The sequence below is a fragment of the Salvelinus namaycush genome, chromosome 32 (assembly GCF_016432855.1).
Source record: "Salvelinus namaycush isolate Seneca chromosome 32, SaNama_1.0, whole genome shotgun sequence".
Classification (NCBI taxonomy): Eukaryota; Metazoa; Chordata; class Actinopteri; order Salmoniformes; family Salmonidae; genus Salvelinus; species Salvelinus namaycush.
Window position 1 is genome coordinate 36579929 of NC_052338.1, and position 20664 is coordinate 36600592.

Consider the following 20664-nt stretch of genomic DNA (forward strand, 5'->3'; position numbering starts at 1 on the left):
TAAAAGCATGGGAACCTGTTAACACCGATATTTTAAAAGCATGGGAACCTGTTAACACCGATATTTTAAAAGCATGGGAACCTGTTAACACCGATATTTTAAAAGCATGGGAACCTGTTAATACCGATATTTTAAAAGCATGGGAACCTGTTAACACCGATATTTTAAAAGCATGGGAACCTGTTAACACCGATATTTTAAAAGCATGGGAACATGTTAACACCGATATTTTAAAAGCATGGGAACCTGTTAACACCGATATTTTAAAAGCATGGGAACCTGTTAATACCGATATTTTAAAAGCATGGGAACCTGTTAATACCGATATTTTAAAAGCATGGGAACCTGTTAATACCGATATTTTAAAAGCATGGGAACCTGTTAATACCGATATTTTAAAAGCATGGGAACCTGTTAATACCGATATTTTAAAAGCATGGGAACCTGTTAACACCGATATTTTAAAAGCATGGGAACCTGTTAACACCGATATTTTAAAAGCATGGGAACCTGTTAACACCGATATTTTAAAAGCATGGGAACCTGTTAACACCGATATTTTAAAAGCATGGGAACCTGTTAACACCGATATTTTAAAAGCATGGGAACCTGTTAATACCGATATTTTAAAAGCATGGGAACCTGTTAATACCGATATTTTAAAAGCATGGGAACCTGTTAACACCGATATTTTAAAAGCATGGGAACCTGTTAACACCGATATTTTAAAAGCATGGGAACATGTTAACACCGATATTTTAAAAGCATGGGAACCTGTTAATACCGATATTTTAAAAGCATGGGAACCTGTTAACACCGATATTTTAAAAGCATGGGAACCTGTTAACACCGATATTTTAAAAGCATGGGAACCTGTTAACACCGATATTTTAAAAGCATGGGAACCTGTTAACACCGATATTTTAAAAGCATGGGAACATGTTAACACCGATATTTTAAAAGCATGGGAACCTGTTAACACCGATATTTTAAAAGCATGGGAACCTGTTAATACCGATATTTTAAAAGCATGGGAACCTGTTAATACCGATATTTTAAAAGCATGGGAACCTGTTAACACCGATATTTTAAAAGCATGGGAACCTGTTAACACCGATATTTTAAAAGCATGGGAACCTGTTAACACCGATATTTTAAAAGCATGGGAACCTGTTAACACCGATATTTTAAAAGCATGGGAACCTGTTAATACCGATATTTTAAAAGCATGGGAACCTGTTAATACCGATATTTTAAAAGCATGGGAACCTGTTAACACCGATATTTTAAAAGCATGGGAACCTGTTAACACCGATATTTTAAAAGCATGGGAACATGTTAACACCGATATTTTAAAAGCATGGGAACCTGTTAATACCGATATTTTAAAAGCATGGGAACCTGTTAATACCGATATTTTAAAAGCATGGGAACCTGTTAACACCGATATTTTAAAAGCATGGGAACCTGTTAACACCGATATTTTAAAAGCATGGGAACCTGTTAACACCGATATTTTAAAAGCATGGGAACCTGTTAATACCGATATTTTAAAAGCATGGGAACATGTTAACACCGATATTTTAAAAGCATGGGAACCTGTTAACACCGATATTTTAAAAGCATGGGAACCTGTTAACACCGATATTTTAAAAGCATGGGAACATGTTAACACCGATATTTTAAAAGCATGGGAACCCGTTAATACCGATATTTTAAAAGCATGGGAACCTGTTAATACCACTAGGCTATGCTGATAGGGAGAGATTTTTAATTTAATTAGCTAGAGAAGAATGGATTCACTTTTTCAATGTTAGTTAAAGATACTATAGGCCTAGTTCACATTTCACGTTGGATTTATTAACTACAAAAAGGTAGACGTGGTTTTAAATCTGGTGCCGCTCTTCTTACACAAGCTTGTTAGATAGCTATATCTTGTTAGCCAGCTATATCTTGTTAGCCAGCTATATCTTGTTAGCCAGCTATATCTTGTTAGCCAGCTATATCTTGTTAGCCAGCTATATCTTGTTAGCCAGCTATATCTTGTTAGCCAGCTATATCTTGTTAGCCAGCTATATCTTGTTAGATAGCTATATCTTGTTAGATAGCTATATCTTGTTAGCTAGCTAGCTCAAAGGACATTCAAAGTTCCTCCATAGAAGCTGCTCCTCTGTAGGTCCTAATTCAGATAATGCATGTCATAACATGCCCAGCGCGTCTCTCCCCATCCGCAAAGTTTCAGTCGCATCTTGCGCCATAGGCTACACTTCTGTCCAACACACATGTAAACAACTAGCATGCCTTCTCTATCCGCACTGATTGGTGAAGTAAATTAATGAGGTAAATGTAAAAAACGTACAAATGTAAAAGTACTTTTTTGGGGGGTTCGAACAAGTCCAGAACTTTATTTTGCTGGTCGGAACAGTGTAATGGAACAAACAGAATAGTGGTTCTGCTCAGAACGAAACGATTGGAAATTAATTTCAGTCCCAACCCCTGGTAATGACATCTACTTCTAGTTCCACAAGCAGGTGGATTCACTTAACCAAAATATCATAATATAACACTTACTCTTCAAACAGAGGGAAATAAACCAGGAACTCTGGGACATTGACCACCCCCTCCAGATTAAAGTCATACTGACAACCGAACAGAGGGTAGTCTCCCTTCTTCTGAAACGTCACGCTGAACACCTCGTTACCAAAGGAGTTGGAGTCTAAGGTTTCCACACGCTTCCTGAAGAGGAAAAGAACACAAGCCATCAGGTCTATATATCATGTCATCAAGCCACTGACAGTAACCATCAGACCAGCAGGTAGATGTCATCAAGCCACTGACAGTAACCATCAGACCAGCAGGTAGATATCATGTCATCAAGCCACTGACAGTAACCATCAGACCAGCAGGTAGATATCATCAAGCCACTGACAGTAACACCAGTACATATGTCTAGTGTAGTGACTATGAAGTATCTACTAACACCAGTTCATATGTCTAGTGACTATGAAGTATCTACTAACACCAGTACATATGTCTAGTGAGGTGACTATGAAGTATCTACTCACACCAATACATATATCTGGTGACTATGAAGTATCTACTAACACCAGTTCATATGTCTGGTGACTATGAAGTATCTACTAACACCAGTACATATGTCTGGTGACTATGAAGTATCTACTAACACCAGTACATATATCTGGTGACTATGAAGTATCTACTAACACCAGTTCATATGTATAGTGACTATGAAGTATCTACTAACACCAGTACATATGTCGAGTGTGGTGACTATGAAGTATCTACTAACACCAGTTCATATGTCTGGTGACTATGAAGTATCTACTAACACCAGTACATATGTCTGGTGACTATGAAGTATCTACTAACACCAGTACATATGTCTGGTGACTATGAAGTATCTACTTACACCAGTACATATGTCTAGTGTGGTGACTATGAAGTATCTACTAACACCAGTACATATGTCTAGTGTGGTGACTATGAAGTATCTACTAACACCAGTTCATATGTCTGGTGACTATGAAGTATCTACTAACACCAGTACATATGTCTGGTGACTATGAAGTATTTACTAACACCAGTACATATGTCTGGTGACTATGAAGTATCTACTAACACCAGTACATATGTCTGGTGACTATGAAGTATTTACTAACACCAGTACATATGTCTGGTGACTATGAAGTATCTACTAACACCAGTACATATGTCTGGTGACTATGAAGTATCTACTAACACCAGTACATATGTCTAGTGTAGTGACTATGAAGTATCTACTCACACCAGTTCATATGTCTGGTGACTATGAAGTATCTACTAACACCAGTTCATATGTATAGTGAGGTGACTATGAAGTATCTACTAACACCAGTACATATGTATAGTGTGGTGACTATGAAGTATCTACTAACACCAGTTCATATGTCTAGTGAGGTGACTATGAAGTATCTACTAACACCAGTTCATATGTCTGGTGACTATGAAGTATCTACTAACACCAGTTCATATGTCTAGTGTGGTGACTATGAAGTATCTACTAACACCAGTACATATGTCTGGTGACTATGAAGTATCTACTAACACCAGTACATATGTCTGGTAACTATGAAGTATCTACTAACACCAGTACATATGTCTGGTGACTATGAAGTATCTACTTACACCAGTACATATGTATAGTGTGGTGACTATGAAGTATCTACTAACACCAGTACATATGTCTAGTGTGGTGACTATGAAGTATCTACTAACACCAGTTCATATGTCTAGTGTGGTGACTATGAAGTATCTACTAACACCAGTTCATATGTCTGGTGACTATGAAGTAACTACTAACACCAGTACATATGTCTAGTGACTATGAAGTATCTACTAACACCAGTTCATATGTCTAGTGAGGTGACTATGAAGTATCTACTAACACCAGTACATATGTCTAGTGTGGTGACTATGAAGTATCTACTAACACCAGTACATATGTCTAGTGAGGTGACTATGAAGTATCTACTAACACCAGTTCATATGTCTGGTGACTATGAAGTATCTACTAACACCAGTTCATATGTCTGGTGACTATGAAGTATCTACTAACACCAGTACATATGTCTAGTGACTATGAAGTATCTACTAACACCAGTACATATGTCTGGTGACTATGAAGTATCTACTAACACCAGTTCATATGTCTGGTGACTATGAAGTATCTACTAACACCAGTACATATGTCTAGTGACTATGAAGTATCTACTAACACCAGTTCATATGCATCTGGTGTGGTGCCTATGAAGTATCTACTAACACCAGTACATATGTTAGTGTGGTGACTATGAAGTATCTACTAACACCAGTACATATGTCTAGTGACTATGAAGTATCTACTAACACCAGTTCATATGTCTGGTGACTATGAAGTATCTACTAACACCAGTTCATATGTCTAGTGACTATGAAGTAACTACTAACACCAGTACATATGTCTGGTGACTATGAAGTATCTACTAACACCAGTACATATGTCTAGTGTAGTGACTATGAAGTAACTACTAACACCAGTACATATGTCTGGTGACTATGAAGTAACTACTAACACCAGTACATATGTCTGGTGACTATGAAGTATTTACTAACACCAGTACATATGTCTGGTGACTATGAAGTATCTACTAACACCAGTACATATGTCTAGTGTGGTGACTATGAAGTATCTACTAACACCAGTTCATATGTCTGGTGACTATGAAGTATCTACTAACACCAGTTCATATGTCTAGTGAGGTGACTATGAAGTATCTACTAACACCAGTACATATGTCTAGTGACTATGAAGTATCTACTAACACCAGTTCATATGTCTGGTGACTATGAAGTATCTACTAACGCCAGTACATATGTCTAGTGTGGTGACTATGAAGTATCTACTAACACCAGTACATATGTCTAGTGTGGTGACTATGAAGTATCTACTAACACCAGTTCATATGTCTGGTGACTATGAAGTATCTACTAACACCAGTTCATATGTCTAGTGACTATGAAGTAACTACTAACACCAGTACATATGTCTAGTGACTATGAAGTATCTACTAACACCAGTACATATGTCTAGTGACTATGAAGTATCTACTAACACCAGTACATATGTCTAGTGACTATGAAGTATTTACTAACACCAGTTCATATGTCTGGTGACTATGAAGTATCTACTAACACCAGTACATATGTCTGGTGACTATGAAGTATCTACTAACACCAGTTCATATGTCTGGTGACTATGAAGTATTTACTAACACCAGTACATATGTCTAGTGACTATGAAGTATTTACTAACACCAGTACATATGTCTAGTGACTATGAAGTATCTACTAACACCAGTACATATGTCTGGTGACTATGAAGTATCTACTAACACCAGTACATATGTCTGGTGACTATGAAGTATCTACTAACACCAGTACATATGTCTAGTGACTATGAAGTATCTACTAACACCAGTACATATGTCTGGTGACTATGAAGTATTTACTAACACCAGTACATATGTCTAGTGACTATGAAGTATCTACTAACACCAGTACATATGTCTGGTGACTATGAAGTATCTACTAACACCAGTACATATGTCTGGTGACTATGAAGTATCTACTAACACCAATACATATGTCTAGTGACTATGAAGTATCTACTAACACCAGTACATATGTCTAGTGACTATGAAGTATCTACTAACACCAGTACATATGTCTAGTGACTATGAAGTATCTACTAACACCAGTTCATATGCATCTGGTGTGGTGCCTATGAAGTATCTACTTACACCAGTTCATATGCATCTGGTGTGGTGCCTATGAAGTATCTACTTACACCAGTTCATATGCATCTGGTGTGGTGCCTATGAAGTATCTACTTACACCAGTTCATATGCATCTGGTGTGGTGCCTATGAAGTATCCTCCTGGTCTCAGCCTCTCACAGGCGTTCTTCAACATCAGGTCCGCCTGCTGCTGCGTCTCAAAGGAGTAGTGGTACACAAACTGACAGCTGGTCACATCAAACTCCATCTTAGGATCCTTCAGCTTGTCTGTCAGCAGCTCCTGAAGAAAGAAGGGAAACAGATTAAATACCACCACCGTTGGTGGTATTGAGAGGTTGGAAGAATGTTGTGAATGAATGGCAATGTGACACGGTGGCAATGTGACACGGTGCCTCTACAACAGGCAATGTGACACGGTGGCAATGTGACACGGTGGCAATGTGACACGGTGGCAATGTGACACGGTGGCAATGTGACACGGTGGCAATGTGACACGGTGGCAATGTGACACGGTGCCTCTACAACAGGCAATGTGACACGGTGGCAATGTGACACGGTGGCAATGTGACACGGTGGCAATGTGACACGGTGGCAATGTGACACGGTGGCAATGTGACACGGTGCCTCTACAACAGGCAATGTGACACGGTGGCAATGTGACACGGTGGCAATGTGACACGGTGGCAATGTGACACGGTGGCAATGTGACACGGTGGCAATGTGACACGGTGCCTCTACAACAGGCAATGTGACACGGTGCCTCTACAACAGGCAATGTGACACGGTGCCTCTACAACAGGCAATGTGACACGGTGCCTCTACAACAGGCAATGTGACACGGTGCCTCCACAACAGGCAATGTGACACGGTGCCTCCACACTAGGCAATGTGACACGGTGCCTCCACACTAGGCAATGTGACACGGTGCCTCCACAACAGGCAATGTGACACGGTGCCTCTACACTAGGCAATGTGACACGGTGCCTGTACAACAGGCAATGTGACACGGTGCCTGTACAACAGGCAATGTGACACGGTGCCTGTACAACAGGCAATGTGACACGGTGCCTGTACAACAGGCAATGTGACACGGTGCCTCTACAACAGGCAATGTGACACGGTGCCTCTACAACAGGCAATGTGACACGGTGCCTCTACAACAGGCAATGTGACACGGTGCCTCTACAACAGGCAATGTGACACGGTGCCTCTACACTAGGCAATGTGACACGGTGCCTCTACACTAGGCAATGTGACACGGTGCCTCTACACTAGGCAATGTGACACGGTGCCTCTACAACAGGCAATGTGACACGGTGCCTCTACAACAGGCAATGTGACACGGTGCCTCTACAACAGGCAATGTGACACGGTGCCTCTACAACAGGCAATGTGACACGGTGCCTCCACACTAGGCAATGTGACACGGTGCCTCCACACTAGGCAATGTGACACGGTGCCTCCACAACAGGCAATGTGACACGGTGCCTCTACAACAGGCAATGTGACACGGTGCCTCTACAACAGGCAATGTGACACGGTGCCTCTACAACAGGCAATGTGACACGGTGCCTCTACAACAGGCAATGTGACACGGTGCCTCTACAACAGGCAATGTGACACGGTGCCTCTACACTAGGCAATGTGACACGGTGCCTCTACACTAGGCAATGTGACACGGTGCCTCTACACTAGGCAATGTGACACGGTGCCTCTACACTAGGCAATGTGACACGGTGCCTCTACACTAGGCAATGTGAGACGGTGCCTCTACACTAGGCAATGTGAGACGGTGCCTCTACACTAGGCAATGTGACACGGTGCCTCTACACTAGGCAATGTGACACGGTGCCTCTACACTAGGCAATGTGACACGGTGCCTCTACACTAGGCAATGTGACACGGTGCCTCTACACTAGGCAATGTGACACGGTGCCGCTACACTAGGCAATGTGACACGGTGCCTCTACACTAGGCAATGTGACACGGTGCCGCTACACTAGGCAATGTGAGACGGTGCCTCTACACTAGGCAATGTGACACGGTGGCAATGTGACACGGTGGCAAGGTGACACGGTGGCAAGGTGCCTCTACAACAGGCAATGTGACACGGTGCCTCTACAACAGGCAATGTGACACGGTGCCTCTACAGCAGGCAATGTGACACGGTGCCTCTACAACAGGCAATGTGACACGGTGCCTCTACAACAGGCAATGTGACACGGTGCCTCCACAACAGGCAATGTGACACGGTGCCTCTACAACAGGCAATGTGACACGGTGCCTCTACAGCAGGCAATGTGACACGGTGCCTCTACAACAGGCAATGTGACACGGTGCCTCTACAACAGGCAATGTGACACGGTGCCTCCACAACAGGCAATGTGACACGGTGCCTCTACACTAGGCAATGTGACACGGTGCCTCTACAACAGGCAATGTGACACGGTGCCTCTACACTAGGCAATGTGACACGGTGCCTCTACACTAGGCAATGTGACACGGTGCCTCTACAACAGGCAATGTGACACGGTGCCTCCACAACAGGCAATGTGACACGGTGCCTCCACAACAGGCAATGTGACACGGTGCCTCTACACTAGGCAATGTGAGACGGTGCCGCTACACTAGGCAATGTGAGACGGTGCCTCTACACTAGGCAATGTGACACGGTGGCAATGTGACACGGTGCCTCTACAACAGGCAATGTGACACGGTGCCTCTACAACAGGCAATGTGACACGGTGCCTCTACAGCAGGCAATGTGACACGGTGCCTCTACAACAGGCAATGTGACACGGTGCCTCTACAACAGGCAATGTGACACGGTGCCTCCACAACAGGCAATGTGACACGGTGCCTCTACAACAGGCAATGTGACACGGTGCCTCTACAGCAGGCAATGTGACACGGTGCCTCTACAACAGGCAATGTGACACGGTGCCTCCACAACAGGCAATGTGACACGGTGCCTCCACAACAGGCAATGTGACACGGTGCCTCTACACTAGGCAATGTGACACGGTGCCTCTACAACAGGCAATGTGACACGGTGCCTCTACACTAGGCAATGTGACACGGTGCCTCTACACTAGGCAATGTGACACGGTGCCTCTACAACAGGCAATGTGACACGGTGCCTCCACAACAGGCAATGTGACACGGTGCCTCCACAACAGGCAATGTGACACGGTGCCTCCACACTAGGCAATGTGACACGGTGCCTCCACAACAGGCAATGTGACACGGTGGCAATGTGACACGGTGCCTCTACAACAGGCAATGTGACACGGTGGCAATGTGACACGGTGGCAATGTGACACGGTGGCAATGTGACACGGTGGCAATGTGACACGGTGGCAATGTGACACGGTGCCTCTACAACAGGCAATGTGACACGGTGCCTCTACAACAGGCAATGTGACACGGTGCCTCTACAACAGGCAATGTGACACGGTGCCTCTACAACAGGCAATGTGACACGGTGCCTCCACAACAGGCAATGTGACACGGTGCCTCCACACTAGGCAATGTGACACGGTGCCTCCACACTAGGCAATGTGACACGGTGCCTCCACAACAGGCAATGTGACACGGTGCCTCTACACTAGGCAATGTGACACGGTGCCTGTACAACAGGCAATGTGACACGGTGCCTGTACAACAGGCAATGTGACACGGTGCCTGTACAACAGGCAATGTGACACGGTGCCTGTACAACAGGCAATGTGACACGGTGCCTGTACAACAGGCAATGTGACACGGTGCCTCTACAACAGGCAATGTGACACGGTGCCTCTACAACAGGCAATGTGACACGGTGCCTCTACAACAGGCAATGTGACACGGTGCCTCTACACTAGGCAATGTGACACGGTGCCTCTACACTAGGCAATGTGACACGGTGCCTCTACACTAGGCAATGTGACACGGTGCCTCTACAACAGGCAATGTGACACGGTGCCTCTACAACAGGCAATGTGACACGGTGCCTCTACAACAGGCAATGTGACACGGTGCCTCTACAACAGGCAATGTGACACGGTGCCTCCACACTAGGCAATGTGACACGGTGCCTCCACACTAGGCAATGTGACACGGTGCCTCCACAACAGGCAATGTGACACGGTGCCTCTACAACAGGCAATGTGACACGGTGCCTCTACAACAGGCAATGTGACACGGTGCCTCTACAACAGGCAATGTGACACGGTGCCTCTACAACAGGCAATGTGACACGGTGCCTCTACAACAGGCAATGTGACACGGTGCCTCTACACTAGGCAATGTGACACGGTGCCTCTACACTAGGCAATGTGACACGGTGCCTCTACACTAGGCAATGTGACACGGTGCCTCTACACTAGGCAATGTGACACGGTGCCTCTACACTAGGCAATGTGAGACGGTGCCTCTACACTAGGCAATGTGAGACGGTGCCTCTACACTAGGCAATGTGACACGGTGCCTCTACACTAGGCAATGTGACACGGTGCCTCTACACTAGGCAATGTGACACGGTGCCTCTACACTAGGCAATGTGACACGGTGCCTCTACACTAGGCAATGTGACACGGTGCCGCTACACTAGGCAATGTGACACGGTGCCTCTACACTAGGCAATGTGACACGGTGCCGCTACACTAGGCAATGTGAGACGGTGCCTCTACACTAGGCAATGTGACACGGTGGCAATGTGACACGGTGGCAAGGTGACACGGTGGCAAGGTGACACGGTGCCTCTACAACAGGCAATGTGACACGGTGCCTCTACAACAGGCAATGTGACACGGTGCCTCTACAGCAGGCAATGTGACACGGTGCCTCTACAACAGGCAATGTGACACGGTGCCTCTACAACAGGCAATGTGACACGGTGCCTCCACAACAGGCAATGTGACACGGTGCCTCTACAACAGGCAATGTGACACGGTGCCTCTACAGCAGGCAATGTGACACGGTGCCTCTACAACAGGCAATGTGACACGGTGCCTCTACAACAGGCAATGTGACACGGTGCCTCCACAACAGGCAATGTGACACGGTGCCTCTACACTAGGCAATGTGACACGGTGCCTCTACAACAGGCAATGTGACACGGTGCCTCTACACTAGGCAATGTGACACGGTGCCTCTACACTAGGCAATGTGACACGGTGCCTCTACAACAGGCAATGTGACACGGTGCCTCCACAACAGGCAATGTGACACGGTGCCTCCACAACAGGCAATGTGACACGGTGCCTCTACACTAGGCAATGTGACACGGTGCCGCTACACTAGGCAATGTGAGACGGTGCCTCTACACTAGGCAATGTGACACGGTGGCAATGTGACACGGTGCCTCTACAACAGGCAATGTGACACGGTGCCTCTACAACAGGCAATGTGACACGGTGCCTCTACAGCAGGCAATGTGACACGGTGCCTCTACAACAGGCAATGTGACACGGTGCCTCTACAACAGGCAATGTGACACGGTGCCTCCACAACAGGCAATGTGACACGGTGCCTCTACAACAGGCAATGTGACACGGTGCCTCTACAGCAGGCAATGTGACACGGTGCCTCTACAACAGGCAATGTGACACGGTGCCTCCACAACAGGCAATGTGACACGGTGCCTCCACAACAGGCAATGTGACACGGTGCCTCTACACTAGGCAATGTGACACGGTGCCTCTACAACAGGCAATGTGACACGGTGCCTCTACACTAGGCAATGTGACACGGTGCCTCTACACTAGGCAATGTGACACGGTGCCTCTACAACAGGCAATGTGACACGGTGCCTCCACAACAGGCAATGTGACACGGTGCCTCCACAACAGGCAATGTGACACGGTGCCTCCACACTAGGCAATGTGACACGGTGCCTCCACAACAGGCAATGTGACACGGTGCCTCCACAACAGGCAATGTGACACGGTGCCTCTACACTAGGCAATGTGACACGGTGCCTGTACAACAGGCAATGTGACACGGTGCCTGTACAACAGGCAATGTGACACGGTGCCTGTACAACAGGCAATGTGACACGGTGCCTGTACAACAGGCAATGTGACACGGTGCCTGTACAACAGGCAATGTGACACGGTGCCTCTACAACAGGCAATGTGACACGGTGCCTCTACAACAGGCAATGTGACACGGTGCCTCTACAACAGGCAATGTGACACGGTGCCTCTACACTAGGCAATGTGACACGGTGCCTCTACACTAGGCAATGTGACACGGTGCCTCTACACTAGGCAATGTGACACGGTGCCTCTACACTAGGCAATGTGACACGGTGCCGCTACACTAGGCAATGTGACACGGTGCCGCTACACTAGGCAATGTGACACGGTGCCGCTACACTAGGCAATGTGACACGGTGCCTCTACACTAGGCAATGTGAGACGGTGCCTCTACACTAGGCAATGTGACACGGTGCCTCTACACTAGGCAATGTGACACGGTGCCTCTACAACAGGCAATGTGACACGGTGCCTCCACAACAGGCAATGTGACACGGTGCCTCTACAACAGGCAATGTGACACGGTGCCTCTACACTAGGCAATGTGACACGGTGCCTCTACAACAGGCAATGTGACACGGTGCCTCTACACTAGGCAATGTGACACGGTGCCTCCACACTAGGCAATGTGACACGGTGCCTGTACAACAGGCAATGTGACACGGTGCCTGTACAACAGGCAATGTGACACGGTGCCTCTACAACAGGCAATGTGACACGGTGCCTCTACAACAGGCAATGTGACACGGTGCCTCTACACTAGGCAATGTGACACGGTGCCTCTACAACAGGCAATGTGACACGGTGCCTCTACACTAGGCAATGTGAGACGGTGCCTCTACACTAGGCAATGTGAGACGGTGCCTCTACACTAGGCAATGTGAGACGGTGCCTCTACACTAGGCAATGTGAGACGGTGCCTCTACACTAGGCAATGTGAGACGGTGCCTCTACACTAGGCAATGTGAGACGGTGCCTCTACACTAGGCAATGTGACACGGTGCCTCTACACTAGGCAATGTGACACGGTGCCTCTACACTAGGCAATGTGACACGGTGCCTCTACACTAGGCAATGTGACACGGTGCCTCTACACTAGGCAATGTGACACGGTGCCTCTACACTAGGCAATGTGACACGGTGCCTCTACACTAGGCAATGTGACACGGTGCCGCTACACTAGGCAATGTGACACGGTGCCTCTACACTAGGCAATGTGACACGGTGCCGCTACACTAGGCAATGTGACACGGTGCCGCTACACTAGGCAATGTGAGACGGTGCCTCTACACTAGGCAATGTGACACGGTGGCAATGTGACACGGTGGCAATGTGACACGGTGCCTCTACAACAGGCAATGTGACACGGTGCCTCTACAACAGGCAATGTGACACGGTGCCTCTACAGCAGGCAATGTGACACGGTGCCTCTACAACAGGCAATGTGACACGGTGCCTCTACAACAGGCAATGTGACACGGTGCCTCCACAACAGGCAATGTGACACGGTGCCTCTACAACAGGCAATGTGACACGGTGCCTCTACACTAGGCAATGTGACACGGTGCCTCTACACTAGGCAATGTGACACGGTGCCTCTACACTAGGCAATGTGACACGGTGCCTCTACAACAGGCAATGTGACACGGTGCCTCCACAACAGGCAATGTGACACGGTGCCTCCACACTAGGCAATGTGACACGGTGCCTCCACACTAGGCAATGTGACACGGTGCCTCCACAACAGGCAATGTGACACGGTGCCTCTACAACAGGCAATGTGACACGGTGCCTCTACACTAGGCAATGTGACACGGTGCCTGTACAACAGGCAATGTGACACGGTGCCTGTACAACAGGCAATGTGACACGGTGCCTCTACAACAGGCAATGTGACACGGTGCCTCTACAACAGGCAATGTGACACGGTGCCTCTACACTAGGCAATGTGACACGGTGCCTCTACAACAGGCAATGTGACACGGTGCCTCTACACTAGGCAATGTGACACGGTGCCTCTACACTAGGCAATGTGACACGGTGCCTCTACACTAGGCAATGTGACACGGTGCCGCTACACTAGGCAATGTGACACGGTGCCTGTACAACAGGCAATGTGACACGGTGCCTCTACAACAGGCAATGTGACACGGTGCCTCTACAACAGGCAATGTGACACGGTGCCTCTACACTAGGCAATGTGACACGGTGCCTGTACAACAGGCAATGTGACACGGTGCCTGTACAACAGGCAATGTGACACGGTGCCTCTACAACAGGCAATGTGACACGGTGCCTCTACAACAGGCAATGTGACACGGTGCCTCTACACTAGGCAATGTGACACGGTGCCTCTACAACAGGCAATGTGACACGGTGCCTCTACACTAGGCAATGTGACACGGTGCCTCTACACTAGGCAATGTGACACGGTGCCTCTACACTAGGCAATGTGACACGGTGCCGCTACACTAGGCAATGTGACACGGTGCCTGTACAACAGGCAATGTGACACGGTGCCTCTACAACAGGCAATGTGACACGGTGCCTCTACAACAGGCAATGTGACACGGTGCCTCTACAACAGGCAATGTGACACGGTGCCTCTACACTAGGCAATGTGACACGGTGCCTCTACACTAGGCAATGTGACACGGTGCCTCTACACTAGGCAATGTGACACGGTGCCTCTACACTAGGCAATGTGACACGGTGCCTCTACACTAGGCAATGTGACACGGTGCCTCTACACTAGGCAATGTGACACGGTGCCTCTACACTAGGCAATGTGACACGGTGCCTCTACACTAGGCAATGTGACACGGTGCCTCTACACTAGGCAATGTGACACGGTGCCTCTACACTAGGCAATGTGACACGGTGCCTCTACACTAGGCAATGTGACACGGTGCCTCTACACTAGGCAATGTGACACGGTGCCTCTACACTAGGCAATGTGACACGGTGCCTCTACACTAGGCAATGTGACACGGTGCCGCTACACTAGGCAATGTGACACGGTGCCTCTACACTAGGCAATGTGACACGGTGCCTCTACACTAGGCAATGTGACACGGTGCCTCTACACTAGGCAATGTGACACGGTGCCTCTACACTAGGCAATGTGACACGGTGCCTCTACACTAGGCAATGTGACACGGTGCCTCTACACTAGGCAATGTGACACGGTGCCGCTACACTAGGCAATGTGAGACGGTGCCGCTACACTAGGCAATGTGACACGGTGCCTCTACAACAGGCAATGTGACACGGTGCCTCTACACTAGGCAATGTGACACGGTGCCTCTACACTAGGCAATGTGACACGGTGCCTCTACACTAGGCAATGTGACACGGTGCCGCTACACTAGGCAATGTGAGACGGTGCCTCTACACTAGGCAATGTGAGACGGTGCCGCTACACTAGGCAATGTGACACGGTGCCTCTACAACAGGCAATGTGACACGGTGCCTCTACACTAGGCAATGTGACACGGTGCCTCTACACTAGGCAATGTGACACGGTGCCGCTACACTAGGCAATGTGACACGGTGCCTCTACACTAGGCAATGTGACACGGTGCCGCTACACTAGGCAATGTGAGACGGTGCCTCTACACTAGGCAATGTGAGACGGTGCCTCTACACTAGGCAATGTGACACGGTGCCTCTACACTAGGCAATGTGACACGGTGCCTCTACACTAGGCAATGTGACACGGTGCCTCTACACTAGGCAATGTGACACGGTGCCTCTACACTAGGCAATGTGACACGGTGCCTCTACACTAGGCAATGTGACACGGTGCCTCTACACTAGGCAATGTGACACGGTGCCTCTACACTAGGCAATGTGACACGGTGCCGCTACACTAGGCAATGTGACACGGTGCCTCTACACTAGGCAATGTGACACGGTGCCGCTACACTAGGCAATGTGAGACGGTGCCTCTACACTAGGCAATGTGACACGGTGGCAATGTGACACGGTGGCAATGTGACACGGTGGCAATGTGACACGGTGCCTCTACAACAGGCAATGTGACACGGTGCCTCTACAACAGGCAATGTGACACGGTGCCTCTACAACAGGCAATGTGACACGGTGCCTGTACAACAGGCAATGTGACACGGTGCCTGTACAACAGGCAATGTGACACGGTGCCTGTACAACAGGCAATGTGACACGGTGCCTGTACAACAGGCAATGTGACACGGTGCCGCTACACTAGGCAATGTGAGACGGTGCCTCTACACTAGGCAATGTGACACGGTGCCTCTACAACAGGCAATGTGACACGGTGCCTCTACACTAGGCAATGTGACACGGTGCCTCTACACTAGGCAATGTGACACGGTGCCTCTACACTAGGCAATGTGACACGGTGCCGCTACACTAGGCAATGTGAGACGGTGCCTCTACACTAGGCAATGTGAGACGGTGCCGCTACACTAGGCAATGTGACACGGTGCCTCTACAACAGGCAATGTGACACGGTGCCTCTACACTAGGCAATGTGACACGGTGCCTCTACACTAGGCAATGTGACACGGTGCCGCTACACTAGGCAATGTGACACGGTGCCTCTACACTAGGCAATGTGACACGGTGCCGCTACACTAGGCAATGTGAGACGGTGCCTCTACACTAGGCAATGTGAGACGGTGCCTCTACACTAGGCAATGTGACACGGTGCCTCTACACTAGGCAATGTGACACGGTGCCTCTACACTAGGCAATGTGACACGGTGCCTCTACACTAGGCAATGTGACACGGTGCCTCTACACTAGGCAATGTGACACGGTGCCTCTACACTAGGCAATGTGACACGGTGCCTCTACACTAGGCAATGTGACACGGTGCCTCTACACTAGGCAATGTGACACGGTGCCGCTACACTAGGCAATGTGACACGGTGCCTCTACACTAGGCAATGTGACACGGTGCCGCTACACTAGGCAATGTGAGACGGTGCCTCTACACTAGGCAATGTGACACGGTGGCAATGTGACACGGTGGCAATGTGACACGGTGGCAATGTGACACGGTGCCTCTACAACAGGCAATGTGACACGGTGCCTCTACAACAGGCAATGTGACACGGTGCCTCTACAACAGGCAATGTGACACGGTGCCTGTACAACAGGCAATGTGACACGGTGCCTGTACAACAGGCAATGTGACACGGTGCCTGTACAACAGGCAATGTGACACGGTGCCTGTACAACAGGCAATGTGACACGGTGCCTGTACAACAGGCAATGTGACACGGTGCCTGTACAACAGGCAATGTGACACGGTGCCTGTACAACAGGCAATGTGACACGGTGCCTGTACAACAGGCAATGTGACACGGTGCCTGTACAACAGGCAATGTGACACGGTGCCTCTACAACAGGCAATGTGACACGGTGACACGGTGCCTCTACACTAGGCAATGTGACACGGTGCCTCTACACTAGGCAATGTGACACGGTGCCTCTACACTAGGCAATGTGACACGGTGCCTCTACACTAGGCAATGTGACACGGTGCCTCTACACTAGGCAATGTGACACGGTGCCTCTACACTAGGCAATGTGACACGGTGCCTCTACACTAGGCAATGTGACACGGTGCCTCTACACTAGGCAATGTGACACGGTGCCTCTACACTAGGCAATGTGACACGGTGCCTCTACACTAGGCAATGTGACACGGTGCCTCTACACTAGGCAATGTGACACGGTGCCTCTACACTAGGCAATGTGACACGGTGCCTCTACACTAGGCAATGTGACACGGTGCCTCTACACTAGGCAATGTGACACGGTGCCTCTACACTAGGCAATGTGACACGGTGCCTCTACACTAGGCAATGTGACACGGTGCCTCTACACTAGGCAATGTGACACGGTGCCTCTACACTAGGCAATGTGACACGGTGCCTCTACACTAGGCAATGTGACACGGTGCCTCTACACTAGGCAATGTGACACGGTGCCTCTACACTAGGCAATGTGACACGGTGCCTCTACACTAGGCAATGTGACACGGTGCCTCTACACTAGGCAATGTGACACGGTGCCTCTACACTAGGCAATGTGACACGGTGCCTCCACACTAGGCAATGTGACACGGTGCCTCCACACTAGGCAATGTGACACGGTGCCTCCACACTAGGCAATGTGACACGGTGCCTCTACACTAGGCAATGTGACACGGTGCCTCTACACTAGGCAATGTGACACGGTGCCTCTACACTAGGCAATGTGACACGGTGCCTCTACACTAGGCAATGTGACACGGTGCCTCTACACTAGGCAATGTGACACGGTGCCTCTACACTAGGCAATGTGACACGGTGCCTCTACACTAGGCAATGTGACACGGTGCCTCTACACTAGGCAATGTGACACGGTGCCTCTACACTAGGCAATGTGACACGGTGCCTCTACACTAGGCAATGTGACACGGTGCCTCTACACTAGGCAATGTGAGACGGTGCCTCTACACTAGGCAATGTGACACGGTGCCTCTACACTAGGCAATGTGACACGGTGCCTCTACACTAGGCAATGTGACACGGTGCCTCTACACTAGGCAATGTGACACGGTGCCTCTACACTAGGCAATGTGACACGGTGCCTCTACACTAGGCAATGTGAGACGGTGCCTCTACACTAGGCAATGTGAGACGGTGCCTCTACACTAGGCAATGTGAGACGGTGCCTCTACACTAGGCAATGTGAGACGGTGCCTCTACACTAGGCAATGTGAGACGGTGCCTCTACACTAGGCAATGTGAGACGGTGCCTCTACACTAGGCAATGTGACACGGTGCCTCTACACTAGGCAATGTGACACGGTGCCTCTACACTAGGCAATGTGACACGGTGCCTCTACACTAGGCAATGTGACACGGTGCCTCTACACTGGGCCTCAATAGGATAATGTATGAGTGAAAGTTACATTTTTAGGCAATCTATTTATGCACACAGAACATTGTGATATTCAGATTTTCTAATTTTTCAGAACAAAACAAATGACCACTTTGTGTTGTATGTGTAGAGAGAGGGTGTGTGTGTGTGTACCTTGGTACAGTCGGCTGTGATGAACTCCGCAGAGAAGATACGTTCGTTAGGATGACCCCTCTTCCTCATATACTCATAACGAACCTGGCACTGCTCCACCGACACTGCTGCTATGTCTGACAACACATGAAAAATAAACCGTAGTTCACCTCAAGGCTTCTTTTCAACAGGCCTTCCCCCATTTCTCATGTCCTCTCTACCTACTGCTCAGTACACCAGTGAGGAGAGGACACAAGCAATCGAGGGAAGACTGAGAAAGATCCTAGATGTGGTTGGGAACAAGCTTTTTGTAATCGTGCTGACTGTTACTCAGACAGAAAAAAAATGGCTAAATATTGTCCTGTACCTACCTGCACAGACCAACCGGCTAATGTGTCCTTTCCTCCACTTGAGCAGGTCTCCACCTTTCCCACAGCCCAGGTCCAGAACAGACAGCTCTCTGCGGCTCTGACGCACCGTGTCCAGGATCTCACCTGGGAGGATGGGAGGGTCAACTAGTTTACAAGATATCATGACCACAAAGACTAACTGAGTGCAAACGTGCCCTGAGGAATCTACTGTATTTAAATCAGCTAGCAGATGAACAGTGGAAACATTTTTAATAGTAGTTTAGAATCTCACCAATTAGAACACTTTTAAGCCAGTTGTTGAAGTTCCTCATGTAGAATATTCTGCTCTGGCTCCTGGCAGCGAGGCCGGTCTCCTGGAGAGTGTTGTAGTGGGTCGCCACCTTTTCTCCATGACCATGCTGGAACATGGGGGGCGGGCGAGAGAGAACGAGAGAGGGATGATTCACTGATATATCATTCAATAGTTATCTAATTAATAAGTTCAGATGCTTTCTAATTTATCCATTTCTTACCTGTTTCTTAGTTGGAGAGCTGTCGTCCTCTTCCTCATCTTCATGCGTCCTCTTGGTGGTAGACTTCTGTCCTGTACTGGACCCACTGTTTCGGTCTGCAGTGGAAGACAGATGGCCATTCCCACCCTCTCCTGTCTCTGTCTTGGACAGATCCACAGCCTGATCAACCTCTGCCATCTCCACTGGTCAGAGAAGAGTCAACTTTTGCAGGAGTGTTTTATCAAAATGATTGCAATGGCACGTTCAACTTCAGTAAAGTTCTGCAAATAATTTGTAAAATCAAGAGATGTTATTTACTTTCACAGAACAAGGTAGCTAACGTTAAATGCTAGTGAAATGTATCTTCTAAGCTAACATTACTGGTACTTGGTTTT

General features: G+C 48.3%; 1 protein-coding gene across 1 annotated transcript in view; it reads right to left on the bottom strand.

The window, feature by feature from the left end:
- Nucleotides 1–20664, bottom strand: part of rnmt (RNA (guanine-7-) methyltransferase) — a 36645-nt gene that overhangs the window by 15567 nt on the left and 414 nt on the right. Inside the window, exons 2-7 of the mRNA XM_038972254.1 lie at nucleotides 20291–20550; nucleotides 20050–20176; nucleotides 19779–19901; nucleotides 19429–19544; nucleotides 6433–6614; nucleotides 2572–2736 (exon numbers count right to left, since the gene is read on the bottom strand). Of these exons, the coding sequence (XP_038828182.1) occupies nucleotides 2572–2736; nucleotides 6433–6614; nucleotides 19429–19544; nucleotides 19779–19901; nucleotides 20050–20176; nucleotides 20291–20467 (890 nt within the window). The 5' untranslated portion in view covers nucleotides 20468–20550. The remainder of the gene's footprint in view (nucleotides 1–2571; nucleotides 2737–6432; nucleotides 6615–19428; nucleotides 19545–19778; nucleotides 19902–20049; nucleotides 20177–20290; nucleotides 20551–20664) is intronic.